General features: G+C 30.8%; 2 protein-coding genes across 2 annotated transcripts; both read right to left on the reverse strand.

Annotated features, from left to right (window-relative positions):
• Positions 1-397: 397 nt before the first annotated feature.
• On the reverse strand, positions 398-1881 carry LOC103504567 (probable ribose-5-phosphate isomerase 1). The gene has a single exon (XM_008468918.3). It carries the CDS (start codon positions 1547-1549, stop codon positions 731-733), a length of 819 nt encoding a protein of 272 aa, XP_008467140.1. The 5' UTR covers positions 1550-1881; the 3' UTR covers positions 398-730.
• A 7804-nt stretch (positions 1882-9685) lies between these two features.
• Positions 9686-11811, reverse strand: LOC103504568 (protein PIN-LIKES 2). The gene is made up of 2 exons (XM_008468920.3): positions 11426-11811; positions 9686-11181 (listed from the first exon to the last, which is right to left on the reverse strand). Exon 2 carries the CDS (start codon positions 11138-11140, stop codon positions 9770-9772), a length of 1371 nt encoding a protein of 456 aa, XP_008467142.1. The 5' UTR covers positions 11141-11181; positions 11426-11811; the 3' UTR covers positions 9686-9769.
• Between the last annotated feature and the right edge of the window lie 3944 nt (positions 11812-15755).

Genomic DNA, 15755 nt, shown 5'->3' on the forward strand with positions numbered 1-15755 from the left:
TGGAAATAGTGGCTATTCTTTTAGAGTTCAACCTGAGTTAGGCGAGATTTGTTTGATCAAGTAAACACACTTTATGCAAATAAAACCAACATCAAAATTATATTGACCAATTATAAACCTTCGAGAAGGTAAGGAAACTAAAACGAAATAAAACTAGAACTATGTCAATGAGAGCACAAGACACCTATATTATTAGTTCTGATTTGATCCCTACCCTATAAAAATGCCTTAAATGTTGAACCCACCTGCTGATTCCTTGTATATGTCCTGTAATCATAGTCAAAGTTCAAATTTCCTAACCCCCACCCAAATTGGGTATTTGAAGTGCATACCAAAACTCCCAAAATCTGAATATCTCATACAGAAAAAAAAAAAAGGAAGAAAGTGCAACAGAACAGAGAATAATGGGGCTGATTTTTATAAGTTATTACTATTTGAAATCTAATATGACATGACAATCTTCAAATATTGGATTGGATAGGATTGGACTGCCCCTCTTCCTTTCTATATTAAATAACTCACCTCAGACTAATCTAACTAAACTAAACATATTGTAAACTCAAAGACAGTCACAATCACAACCACAGTAACCCTCTTTGATTCTCACTTTCTTTTTCGTGTTTATATAATCAAAGGGTTTGATTTTATGAAACCAAACTCTTTCTTCTTCATCTCCGGAACCAAAATTTTATAATATCTAGATTGAATCTAAGCTCATCCCATTAATGGGTTATTGTTCTAATTCCTTATTCTTTATTGTCATCCCTGACTCTCCTGCAATAATAACTGTAGTAGCCATATCAAGAAACATACCGTGTTCAACAACTCCGGCTAGCCGTAAAATTCTATCACTGGCGATCTTCAAATCGCCAATATCTTTCTTGAAATACAAATCCACTATGTAATTCTCATTATCCGTGACATAAGGCTCCTCCCCATCTTTTCCACCTACTGTCCGAAGCTTGGCGATGCAACCGGATTCTTCGAAAAGGTTCTGAAGACGAACGGCAGTGAATTTCCAGCAATACGGCACAACCTCAACAGGCATAGCAAGGCCACTAGCGCCAATGAACTCCACAAGCTTAGATTCATCAACAATGACAATGAACTTTTTACAAACACATTCAACCATCTTCTCACGGAGGAGAGAACCGCCTCTACCCTTCACTAAATTGAGATGAGGATCGACCTCATCGGCGCCATCGATAGCGAGATCGATGACAGGGTGTGAATCGAGATCGGACAAAGGGATACCCAAGGAAACAGCTTGGTCGTGGGTTTTTTTGGAAGTGGGTATTCCAACGATGTCCTTAAGCTTCCCCAGACGGAGAAGTTCGGCGATCCGGTCGACGGCGTGTTTGGCAGTGGAGCCGGTTCCGAGGCCGAGAACCATACCGGAGTGAACGAATTCGACAGCCTTGTAAGCAGCGGCCTTCTTGAAATCGTCTTGTGTGAAAATGGGGGGAGAGAGAGGGAGGGAAGAAGGAGGGAGAAGAGGGATGGAGGAATTATCGGACCCCATAAATTTGGGGAAATAAGGAATGGCCATGGTTGTAGAGGGAAGAGGAACAAAAACAGAGAGAAGGAGGTTAGGTAAACTGGGGATTCATGGAGGAGAAAGGAAAATGGGGAAATGGGGGGAGAAGGGTTGATGGAAGAGAATTGGGATTGGGATTGGGATTGGGAATGTGTGGCGGAGAGAAATGGAAGGGAAGCGATAGAGAGAAGAAGAGAGAAAGATAGGGTTTAAGTTTAAAGAAGAAGGAGAGATTTGTGTTTGGTTCTGGAGAAAGAGAGGGAAAATGGGGAATTTATAAGGCTGGAAACAAACCTACTGGTCCTCCCAAGTTCAAAAAGAATCAAAATTCCTAAATTAAAATTATAAATAAAATAATATTTCTTCTCTCTTTTTCTTAAAAAATAATAATTAATAAATCCTTGCTTTTGGCGTAGTTTTAGCAAAAGCCTGGGATACTAATTTCTTTTGTTTTTATCTTTCTCTTCTTTTCTTTTTTCTTTTTTCTTTTTAATTCCAAAATTAATACAAATATTTACAAAACATCAACTGTATGGCTCTCTAACTTTATAACTCCTTAGTAGATATAAATTTTATGTTTACTTGACTTTAAATTCTGTACACAATAATAGTATACTTTTTAAGAATAGTTGAATTAGACTAATGATATATTCATGTAAAATTGAAAGTCTCTAATATAGTTATGAGGTATAGAGGTGTTATATACATTGTTGATGTCAAAATTTTAATATTGTAATAATGAAGAACTTAATCTTTTTTAGCAACAACCAAGTCTAGTTTAAATTCAGGAAAAAATGTGATTTGTACAAACAAAGAGGATCATTACACATATGGAGGGGTGCTTGTCGCACAAGTCTAAGATGCTTAACTTATTAAGGAAAAGTCCATAACAAGTATGCAAATTTAGTCGGTTAGAAGACTTACTTTCCTCAGGGTTTTACCCCTTATTTATAGTACACTAAACTAATCTATATCTTTTTCTTCTAGAATTTCAAAGTATATCAAGTTTTCGTAATCTAATTTTGAGCTAGAACCTTCCTTAGGATCTAATTCTCATCGTGCTTCTCGTGGAGTCTAACCCACAGCTTGTGGTATGAACCTAACTCGTGCCATACTTTCTTTCTAAACTTTGTTTATTTTCGAATGTCATTGTTTTAACCTAATTAAAACACGTTAGTTTATAAAAAGATAGTAGTACCCTTCAATCTAACACTAACCTAGGTCATAACATGCATAAACTAACCTAAAAGTTTGTCATTTTTTAATGAGAAAAAATAATTTTTACATTTAAACTTTTTTACTTACATTAATTTTAACACTAAACTTAAAATGGATCGATTTGAACATTTTATTTCTTATAAAAATTATCCTTAGAAAAGTTTAAACTTAAATAAAAGTTTATGGCCAAATAACATCCCCTTCCCAAATCAAACTTCTATCATATATCTTCACTTCTTGAATGTATGGAATTTAGAATTTCTTTTTTCCCTATAATATTAATTAAGATGTGATATGGAAAAAGAGAAAGGAAAGAAAGAAAAGAAGGGATGCATGTGGATGAGTGTTAGAGAGAGTTTTGTTCATCCACGGCTCCAAAATAAAGACTTGGAATTTGGTTTTTAGTTTTTACACCTTCCAATAAGCATTAAAAAAAAAAAAAAAAACAACGAAATTGTACCAAATATTCCTTCAACTTTTGGATAAGTTTTTAATGGATGCTCTACACTTTGAAATATTCATATATTACCATTGACCTTTCAAATTTGTTTTAAAAAGTACTTTTGAATTTATTCTAAAAATCAGTGAAAATTGTCTATACAAATTTAAATTTGAATGATATATATATATAAAAGATTGTGTATAAAGATTAATGTTATTGTTGTTCATGGTCAATAATCTAAAAGATATAACATCGATGAATTACTAAAGTCAAAGTTGTAATTTTTTTTCAAAAGTAAACTCTAGCTGCAGTCTATTTTAACTATGTTCCATGTAAGTTGTTCTATTTACTGCAAATAAAACCTATATTTTGAATTCATTCAAGGGCATGATTATACAATTAGAAAGAAAAAACTATCAAAATGGTGACAATTATTGTAGTTAATGATGGCAAAATCCTTATGGTACACTTTGTAATATTTATCTAAGTTCTTTATCAAAAATTTTGATGTCTAACATAAATTTCTTTTATATATATATATATATATTTGCATGAACTTTGACTAGTCTACGAGATAATCCACCTAGCATCGAAACATTTATCTATACCTCACTTCCACAATATTGTTATAACTGCCACTGTCTTTCATCTATATACTTCAATGAACCACCACCCATGATGACCAACTTCTCGTGAACTCCTCCGACTACTACTATCAATAGCCAACTCTAACAACCACCACCATATATTCTAACACCTATTTATTTTAATTTATTTGTTCATTTTTTGTAGTGGTTTACTTATAGCAATTTGACATTAATAAATATATATATATATATATTTTTATCATCATGAACTCAACTCAATTCACATTTGTATGTATTCAAGAATAAGAAGTATCGAGTTCAAATCCTCTTTATCTATCTAGTTGTATTATTGCAATAATCGAGAAAAAAGAGATATACTTTTAATATATAATAAATAAAAAAAAATATTTGAATGTAAAAATATAAGAGAGAGTTATAAACACAGAAATTCTTTCCTTTGAAATAGTTTATACCAAATGAAAATGACTTTTTTTAATTGTTTTTCATTGTCTTTGGGTAGTCAATTGAAACATTCCAATTTGAAGAGATGGGTAGTAGATTAGAGAGAGAACTTGTTCCCCATGAAGTGTTCCATCCCTATTTTCTTACTTTTTCCATAAAGTTCAATCCCTATTTCCTAGAAATAATTAATAAGTATGGGGTCTTGACTTTGAATTAAATGTATGGTAGAAAATGGTGGTCCAATTTAATTCTCATACAGAAAAAAGGCTTCTTGGAAAGCTATTGGTGAGGTTTTTTGGCAAAAAGATTTTGGAAATGAAGGAGGAAGGAGGGCATGAGCATAATTAATTTGCCTTTTCTACACACACTCATATATATATATATTGATTATTATTGTTCTTATTTTAATTAAATCTTGAAAAGGATTGACCAAATATCTAAAATTTCATTTTGATATCCTTTTCTTTCATGAGCATATTCCCAAATCAATGGTTGACATTACTAAGCACATTGTTATCTTCACTTTTTCCTTTTATTTTTCTTCATTGATATTATTTGATCCATTTAGCATTGTGTTCCACTAAGGTACTTTTATAAAATCCCTCTATATTATATATATAAGCGAATAGAATAACCTTTGATGGCATAAGGATTTATATATAAGTGATACTAAAAGGCTTATGCCTAAAGCATACAATATGATCATAACAATGTAGAAATATGTGGAGATTCGTTCTCATTACCAAAATGCTGTCAAACTCATGCCCTCGACTTAACCCTAACCCATGTTGGTTGAATCTTAAGTGTTTAATAAAAAAGTAATGAGCCTTGGAGGATATAGTTATAGTTGAGATCTATGATTGAGTTTTATCTTTACTAGCTGTTTGCAAGAAGAAAAAAGGTTGGCTTGAACAAGAGCTAGACAAATGAACAACTATTTGAACAAAGACTCAATGATCCTTCGTTATTTAAGGAAAAGTTTATTGAAAATGAGATTTAAGTTTCCTATTGATGAGATAAGATGAAGATTATGGGTACGCAAATAAGGAGCAACATTTTCATTGGTATGATGCCTTCTAGATGGTTTATTTCTTGAAAAAGGGTTATCTAATAAAGCATGCAACAATATACCCAGTAAAATTTCAAGAACATAAAAAATTAACACAAGAAAATCAAGTTCGGCGCAACACCACCTATGTTTGGGGTTAGTTTGCAAGTGGAAAACAACAACAATAATCTCTTTGAAAAAGTAAAATAGATTAAATTTTCAAAAAGTTGTTACCAAAGCTAAAAGCAAGGTTGATAACTAAAGGAACAGGAAGAGGAGAGAAATTTAACACAACTTTGATAACCTAGTTCGTTGAAAATCACCTACACCTAGGGAGCTTCTATGCTCAGATGAAGAAGAGATTGATTTTTTAAGATTCAAATGAGTACAAGTTCCGAAGAATGCTAATATCAATCTGATACGAAACATAATATTATAAATAATTCTAGTTCTTCACACGATGCTCCCCATAGATTGATATTCCTAGTAACATTTATACTACTAGATATCAAGCTCCCCTTGACATTAATATAATCAAATCTTCAAATCGACTAAATCTTCCTTAATCTTTTGTCTTTCTTCATATTCATGGATCAATAACTTTTACTGGACTGAAGTGTTCAACACTACATATGCGAAATATTTTTCAATTGAAGGTAAAAGGCTTACCTTGCAATTGAATATCTTGATCAATAAGGTACAACTACATAACTTTTTATTTTTTCTCAATACAAACCTCAAGGTAGTCGAGGAGATATTTAAAGAAAAGGTTTGTAGCAATCCAAACATGATGCGATGATTATCCCCAAAGAAACTGGCTAAAGAATCTGAGAATGACTTGATGATAAAGATTGCAATATAATATCTTTTTGCTGTATATCAGGCCATCAACTAGAGAGTCATCAATTCCCTAATAATCTGAGATAATATAATTTCTTTGACGTCAAGAATTGCAATATAATTTCTCTAACGATCCAGAAGAGATTTAAAAATAAACAAAAGATATTATCAAAAAAATATAATAACACTCTCCAACTTTAAATGAAACCACTTCACTTGAAATACTTAGACTTTCTCTAAGTGAGAAAATCCATTTTCAAGATGCGATATTCAATATTATCAAAAGAACACTTCACGGTCGTCAGCAAGAAACACTTATTACAATCTCGCATATCGACATTCTAATAAAATTCGACGCTCTCAACAACCTCACAAGGCCACAGTATATTCTTTAAATGCTAGGGTTAGGTATGAGATTTTTCAAGTGAGAAGATAGACAAACATCTCATAGTACAATCGCCACAGCAACCTTCAAAAATTAAACTAATATAGCAGTCCATACCAAGTCAGCTCTAACTCTAGAAGTAAAATTAATATATAAATGCCTGGAGAGCGAGTTTAATATTTTTTCTTCGGACTTTTTTACTTTTTAGAGAAATTAAAAGTGGAAGATAAAAGGGAAAGAATAAAAAAACTAGTGGTGCTCTTCATTCGTAATTTTGATTGGAAAATATTCTTTCATTCAAATATGCAATACTTTGGATAATATAGTTTCATTCGAGTAATATATATTTTTCAATTTTTTCTAAAAGACAACGCCATACAGTTTAAAATGTCAAACTATATTCTACTTTTTGGAATACTCTTCTTTTCCTATTTTTCTTCTCGTACAAAATTTCAACTTCCCATATTATAAAGATAATAGATGTTATTATCGTTGAGTTATGCTAACATTGGCTTTTCTGATATTTGATATAATTGACAAAACAAAATTAGGAATTTAATTTTCATACGAGATCGTATAATTCCCTAACATGTAACCTTTTAACCTAAGTGAAGCGCTTTTTTAAAATGCATGGTCAACGTAAAATAATATTGATTAAATTATAAGTTTATATAATTCATTAATTTTTATAGTCCATTTCTAACTTTTAAATTTTCTATTAACTTAAAATTCCATATTTAATAAAATTTATAACTTGTTAAACGTTTTTTTTTTCTTTTTTAAAAACTATACTTGAAGTTTGTGTTTGTTTTTGTTTAGTTTAACATGTGGATGAATATTTGATTTTTTTTTTAAAAAAAAACTTGTTAGAGATTAATAGATATTAGTATGAGAGTTTTAAAACCGACAACATGCAATTTAACTTTTCAGAAGAAAAAAACATGCAATTTAGTGAACTCATATATAATATTTTAGAGAAAATAATTAAGAGTGAGAAGTGAAACTATGAATGGATGAGTATGAAGTTGGGCAATTTGGATGGCCAACACTCTCTTGGCGTTTGAGCCAATAAGTAAAGACTTTAACTAAAATAGATTGGAATGTCAATGAGTGTGTGTACTATATGTGCCATCTTTTGTGAAGTAATACATTTCTTTCTTTTTCTTTCTTTTTTTGCTAGAGATTCCATGAACCATCTCCATCAAACTTTTAAATATCATTTCTAAATATTTTTGGGAGTTTGTGTGATTTAGAATAGATTTTCTAGAATTTATTAAGATTAAATTAATAAAATATAGATCTTTAAAAAGCACCATTAATTAAATTAGAATGAATCTCCAAATATATATAATATTTTAACTTTATTTTTTTCAATATTATAATTGATATGATTAGAATCTAAATTTAACTCCATTATTATTAGTTTCTATTTCAAATTAGATAAGCATTTTCGTTTCTATTTCATTTCCTATTTTAATTTCTTTTAATTCGATAAATGTGACTTACGTTTAGGTTTTGACTTAAACTACTTTCATTTATTAGAAAGGAGCTAAGTCGTTTCGTATTAGATAAATGAACATGTTTATTAAGAACATGCATTAAAAGTATATAGTAATAGATATGAATATATCAGCTCCAATGAAAATGTAATAAATTTAATGATCAAAGAATGCAGCGATTGCTCTTTAAAGTAAGGATTTGAAATTTTGGGACTTTGGACAAATATAAGAAGAAATTAATGAAGATGACAATAACAAATTGAATACACTTAGCCATCAATATGTCACTTTCCTATTTGATTTTTTATGAAAAAAACCAAGATTTAGAAACTTACGAAGTTTTGAGTTATTGTAATGCTAAAAAGAAATAAGTTATTTTCTTTTCTTTTTTCCTTTTTCATGAAAGAACTGCAGAAATTGTAGTTTTCATTGGAAAATGACATACAAGTTAAAGCCTCAAATTTTGAAAAAAAAATAAACATCCGATTATGCAACCAATTTTGTGTTTGGTTTAACTTTTGAAAGTGTTTGATTTCGAAGATTAGTTATATCTTGAAAAAAAGTTGAAAGGCTTGACAACTACTCAAAGTAGCTTCTGAAACTAAACACATTTTTTTTAGAAAAAATTATTTCATTCCAAACCTCTCTGTCTTGATCTTGGACAAAATTGTTGTGAGAAACTTGATATGCATTAAATCAGTCCAAAAAAGGTAACTGGAGCCCAAAACAACACACTGTAAGACCCAAGACTAGGCCCAATGAAAGAGAAAGGAATGGGCCATAACCGATTCTAAGTTCCTCAGCCTCGAAAGCATCTAGGTCCAAATAAGATTTGACTCAACTTTTGAAAGTTGTAAGTTTATTGTTCAATTCGACTGTACATACACAACAGAAATTTGAAGGCCATAGACATTTTCTCACTTCACTTATGTGAGAAACACGTAGAGCGCAACAAGAAAAGTTTTAAGAGGATAATTGAAATGAAAAAATTGTATCCGTTTGATCTATTATTTATTGGGAATATTGAGTTTTAGTTGTTTTTTAGAACACTGTTGTCTTCTAAATATGTTTAAACGTTTTGAAACTCATCGATTAAGGCTTTTATTGATAAATTCATACATGAAAAAGTTAGTGCATGCTTAGATGTTGCTCAAGCGAACAAATCTAAAACATATACAAGAAGAGGTTTGAGTCGGTAAAAAAATCATAAACAAAAAAAGTAAAAGTTGGGGTTACAAGGATGAAGGAGGAAGACAATTGGTATGGTTCACCTATTAGTCGATGTATGTGTTTAGATTTGTTCGCATGACTAGATACGAAGTTTACGTACATAAATCTCTAATGAGAAAAATTTAACAAGGATTGTTTTAAGGGTTAAAACACAAAACTTAAAGTTCAAGAATAATTGGAAGCAATCCATTATCATCCTCAATGCTGGATTGAGAAAGGACACAAAACATCGTCTCTAATCTCGAATTCTTAATCTGACAACTTAGTTCTAAACCCATACCCATAAGAGAGCTTTAAGAATGCAATTAGCTCACTGTTCAAGAAATTTATATCATATAACCTAAAAAGTGAGTTATAAAAACTCAATTCATGCTGCATTTTGAAGCTTATATCAAGCAAATTCACATACCTACAAGCAACCTGTAAGCTGAGCATGATTCAACAGAGAAGGAAGAGAATTATTTCCTTAGAATATGAAGAGGCTTGGTAAAAGAATGAAACAGGTTGTAGCAAAATCATCCTTATATCACAACCTTAAAGTACACAAAAACATAAAGAGAGAGGGAGAGAAGGGCAAAAATATGTTCCCAGAACAGTAGAGCTGAGGCCTCCTTCACTGCATATCCCCTCAAGCTGGCAAGTGCTCCTAACAAAATTGCAGTTGGTGTTGTGTATTGCAATAGAAGCACAAATTTGTACATAGGATCACCATTAACTAGAAAGTTAAGCTTATCGGCAGCTATGACAATCCCAATTCCTAGTACAGGTAGGACCAAGAGTCTTGCAACACATATGCCGATTGTAGTACGTTGGCCGAGTGTAGATGACTCGTTAGGCCCCTCGGCAAGCATACCACCCAAGATTAGCATTACGAAAGGCACCATTGCACCAGCAAAAATTTCTAAACTATTTGATATGAATAATAGCGGAGCATCGGCACCAAAGAGGACTGCTTTGATTTGAGGTACTAACCCAACAATGATGGCTAACAAAGACGCAATGGTTGGGGGCTGCAGAATGTGCTGTATAGGAGTTTGTTCAGCCACAATTCTTATTTTCCTCACAACTCTAGGTTCAGCTAAACACCTGATTGATTCGGGGTATGCAGAGGCAGAAGTACTACCATCTCTAGGGTGATCAAGATCAGGAAATGTAGATTGAGATACGTTTGAAATGCTATTGAAAACCCTAGCAATGAAGGGCGCCTTACAATGCTCAGTTTCTTTTTCCTCAATCCCGGGCCATTCAGCTTCCATCAGGAGCGGCTTACTTACATCATTATCATCACTTTCAACCAATTCTTCAATCTCAGTGCCTTCCTCAACAATCTCATAAAATTCCAATGGAGGCTCCATCATATGATATACAAAAGTATAAGCAATAATAACAGAAACCCATTGGCAAAAGGAAACATAAGAAACCCCTTTTGTGTGACAATTTTTTCCAAAGGGGTTATCGTCAGTATGACAGACAGAACTAACAATGGCAAGAGGAAGATTCCCGGTGTTACCGAATGCAGTCGAGATGATGGTAAATCGAACCAACTGAGGAGGGGGACGACATATAATCACCACTAAGAACCCGAGAAGACATCCAATTCCAGTACTAATCAAAACATTTACAGGGACAAACCACCATTTAGCAATATTCTCAAGCGTAATGTTCTCACCCAGATGGGTGAAGATTAAACAGGGCAAGAACAGGGCAAAAACAAGTTTACTTAGAAGCCTTAGGGTTGCTCTTGGGATCATTTGGATTTTTGGGTGGGAAAGTAATAAACCTATTGCTGTGAGGGAGAGAAGCTTCATTAGTGGCACAATCGCGCTAAGAAGATCTCCACTAGTCGACCTCACTTCATTTGGATCTACTACGACACTAAGGTAATCATCCATCTCGATTTTGGGTAATTATTAGAACAACCAATAGTTTGTTTCTGCGACGAATCAAAGAGAAATTGAAAGATTTATAATAAAAATCTGAAAGCTATAACATCCAGAAGACAAGAACAGGTTATGGTAGTGGATTTCAGAGCTAATCAGCTAAAGAAAGTTAGAAATTTCGTTGAAAGATTAAATGGGGTTTCCTAAAATTATCAGAAAAATTGAAAGCAACTGAACTAACCAAAAACTTTTCAATTAAAATAGAGAAGAAAGCAAAGATAAGAGAGAGTTACTTACCGAAAAAGAAGAATCCCAGAAGCTTCAATCGGGTTGAAGATGGAACGAGGGAAAATTAACAAAAGAAAAGAAAATTCATACAAAAAATCAAAAGATGAGAGTTCAGGCAAGCTTATGAAGAGGATATCACAATGATTGAGGTTTTTTTTTTTTCTTTTTCTTGATTTAGATAAGAATTATTGAGGATTCAAGAAAAGCAATGTTACTATAAAATTGTAATCACCTCATTTTCAAATAAATAATTGAATAGTAAAATTAGCTAAAACAATAATAGGAATAATAAATTAGAAAATTATAATCCCTTGTAAGAAAATTTTATTTTAATTTGCTTAATATAACAAGAAATTTTATTATATCTAAGATATAATAAATGATTAAGGTTCTTCCTTCTCGCTTGTAGAACTTTTTTCTAAAAAAATATACATTAGGTGGAGTTAATTAATTTAGCAAAGGTACAATCTTGCACAAAAAGAAATGGTTAAGTAATTAATAATATTAAATACATATAATTTGGAGAAGTTAAACTAAATTTTGTCTTATAAATTTTTTTAGTAGAACAAACAAACAAAAAGAAAGGTAGATTATTAGTATTTGTTTATTAGATGCAAAGCTAAAGATCCTTTTAGGATACTTGCAAGTTGCAAACACTCACCAAGAAAGCTGCTTAGACCAAATGTAGAATTTTTTATGATCATTCTTAGATCTTAAAAAAATTAAATAGTTCGATCAAGACTAATCCAATAAATTGATTTTTAACATCAAATCTAAAGCAAAATTTGAAAAAAGATAATACCAAAAGTGTTGAATAAGCACAAACTTTTAAATCTTCATATTGGAGTGGAAGCCCAATAGAATAGTCATCCAAATGCATTTAAATGCTAATAAATAAAAAGAATACATGTATGGGGTGGAAGTCTAATAGTCACCCAAATAGACTTGAATGTCGTTTAAGAAAACAAAACCTAGGAACTTAAAATAAGATTACATGCTAAATTAAATGTCAAATTGAAATAAAAAACCTAGAAAGTCTTCACAATGACTTAAATAACTCTTCTAGAACTTTTTCCGTGTCATCTTTAATTCATTCTCATATTGACTCATTGAACTAATATTGTATATAATTTCAAACTCGAAATTATTTGTCGCTTCATGTAAATTTGCTAGGTGTAGCATAAAAGTCTCTTAAATCTTTTTTGGTTACTTTTTTGTAATTGATCTTAGGACATGCAAAGGTTTTATAGTTAAATTCACGTTAATATGTCTATAAAATGTGGCCTTTCACATTAATATGTCTATAAAATGTGGCCCGTAAGACCCATAATAAAATGTCAATATGTATAGACACATGAAAGCTAAACCATAGAAACATCTCGATCTTAACGGTGTAGACTAGATTCTAACTGAGTTGAGAAGCCAAGAATTCCAAATTTTATGTGAATCTCCGAATATGAATAGATTCTATTTTATTGGGCCAGGCCTTGGCCCAAAACATCAGCCCAACCTTACAACTTTTGCTCATTGTATGTCCACATCATCTTAAACACACCTTCAAGTTTTATTATTAACGATTAAAAGGGAATTTAGATCCATTTTGATTTTAAACTAATAATTGCATAAATTTAAATTTTGGATCTTCAGATTTGGATAAATTTAAACCTCAAATTAACAATTTTATTAATTTAAATCCTATCTTTCATAAATATATCAATTTCAAAACCCTCAACCTTCATAATTGTATCCAAATAAAAATAAACGAGAGTTTAAATAGATACAATCATGTAAGTTCAACGTTTAAATTGACTAACTTATAAAAATTTAGGATATAATCGGTACAATTATTAGTTTGAGGTTGAAATTGATACAACTACCGCCATTCAACTCCATAGTTTAGTGTATAAATTGATAATTTTAATTTTATCTAAATTGTTTTTACATTTTTAAACGTCAGCATACATATTAATCGTCAATACAAACACAACTCAATGATTATAAAACATGTAGTATAAACATAGCTCAATACTGACTTGGATGTTTAAGGTTTGATTTTTCCCCTTCCATACTCTATATAGTAAAAGAGAAATTGTAAATATCTATAAATGCTATAGTTCATTTACTCCTTTTACTAGTTAAAAAAGAAAAAGAAAAAGAATAAATGCAACGATTAGAATAATATTAATTGGAGAAGAAATAACAACATTGAAGTTCGAACATAGAATCTCTCAAGACCATTCATACTAGTACCATCTAAAAGTTAAGATAACGAATAAAAGAAAATCTAATTATACATCATTAACAACTTAAACTTATGTTAGAAGATAAATTTAGTATAATATTTAAACATGAAAATAGTAGAGAGTGAACATAGCTAGCGGTGGAAGTGCTTGTACGAACATAACAATTGATCGTCTACGTTGGATGATCTAACAGATGAAAATCCTTTAAAAATAAAAGTAACGAATAGTACTCTTTAAATAATTGTACTGAAAAAGTTAGTGAGTGTTGAAATTAATAGAACTTATTCAAAGAAAATATGGGGAAAAAAACAAATCTGAAAATAAGGGCATAATAATTGAAAAAAAAACAGTGATCTTATCTTTATTTTAAATATATAAATAAATAAATAAACTTATTGATATTTTGTTCGATCCATAATTGAGTTCATGTGAAGTGTAGGAACCCACTTGTACTAAAATATCAAAATGACTATAACTCAATCGATATAGTACCTATGTTATTGACCTTATTTTAAACTATCTAAAAAGATTTCGAAACGTTTTAAGATAAGAATATTTATATATGTTATTTAAGAAACACGTAAGATTTGATAGATAGTTACACTGAACAATGGTTAAGAAGTGTTCAAACACAAACATTAGCCAACACACAAATAAAATAAATTAAAGTAATTTCCTTAATTCCATTTTATGATTGATAATAATAGGTGGGGGTGCAATTTGGAGACAAGATGAAATCATCCTCCACAAACTATACCATTTAGTATCTATTATTCTTTTAGTTGAACACAAATTTCCATTTCACATGCATTTTCTTTCTCTTGTTGGGTTCAAACAAATAGGATAAAGATATTGTTTATGGTTATATCAATAGCAGCTTTGCCAAGCATCCACTAGACATCTAAATATTTTAGAGATACCCTTTCATAAAGTGAAATGCAAATTTGTGGGTGTGCTTGCATTTCATTTCTTCTTTCTTTCTTTTCCCTCAAATCCATCATTACTTTTCTTTTTCTTCCCTAATATGGGGCCCTTTTGCTTTCTCATTTATACATAATTAATTGTCCTTTTAGGGAAAACCCATATGATTAAATTGGTGTTTAGATATCTATAGCATTCATATGTGTGTGAGGGACATGTGATTTGTTTAATGTAATTTGTATTGAAACTGTGTTAGGGATGAGTTTTAATCAACATACCTTTAGATTAATTTTGTGTGTGTATTTGGTTGGTAAGGTTATCGTTTTTAGGGAAAAATTATCAATTTTCTTCCATTAAACTTAGTGGGATGAGTCGATTAAAATCTCAATTAATAATTTTATGTATAGAAGACCTAAATGAGCTTTAGGTTTCAAGATAGTTTCTTTGAGTTTTGATATTGGAATCTGTCTAGACTTAAAAAGAATTCGATCCCAATCTACAATATGGAATTGAGTATGTGAACTCTCACAACATGGATATACCATTAGTGGCATGCCAAGAACAACTTAATGATAGTCTTCCCCATTAACATATATATACTATATAAATACCTAAATTAAGTGTTGGATTCGATAAAAAATATTAAAAAGAAGTTAGTTCCAACATTTGAAAGTTTATGAGCATTGAATCACTATATACCAAAAATCTATAACTTTGGTTTTCAAGTTGTTCCGATCAAAAATATTTCAAGTTTATGACTATGTTATCTCTAGTTAAACGATGTCCCTTCTATATTCTTGTTTGATAGTAGGCCTTCAAAGATTTGTGAGTAATATAAAATTTTTAATTTGGAAGAATACAGTTTTAATTGGAATTAAAGATAGAGTACTATTTTGTGTGATTTTAGCATTTTTTTTTACCTATACTAAATTTCATTCATTATGATTGGTCTTTGGTTTTTCATTAAGTTTGGAGTTTTCATGTAAATTCATGTGTTTCTTATTTGTATTGTTTTATTTTACCATTATTTTTTTTTTTACTCATTCATGTGATAGTAATAGAACCAAAAGTCTTTTTCCAACAATTATATCATTTCGAAGTTCTAGTCTTATGCAAGATCCAAGCTCATGAGCCAAAAAAAAACTGAAAAATAACATAGGATATGTGCTTCCCAA

This window comes from Cucumis melo, chromosome 9 (genome assembly GCF_025177605.1).
Source record: "Cucumis melo cultivar AY chromosome 9, USDA_Cmelo_AY_1.0, whole genome shotgun sequence".
Taxonomy (NCBI): Eukaryota; Viridiplantae; Streptophyta; class Magnoliopsida; order Cucurbitales; family Cucurbitaceae; genus Cucumis; species Cucumis melo.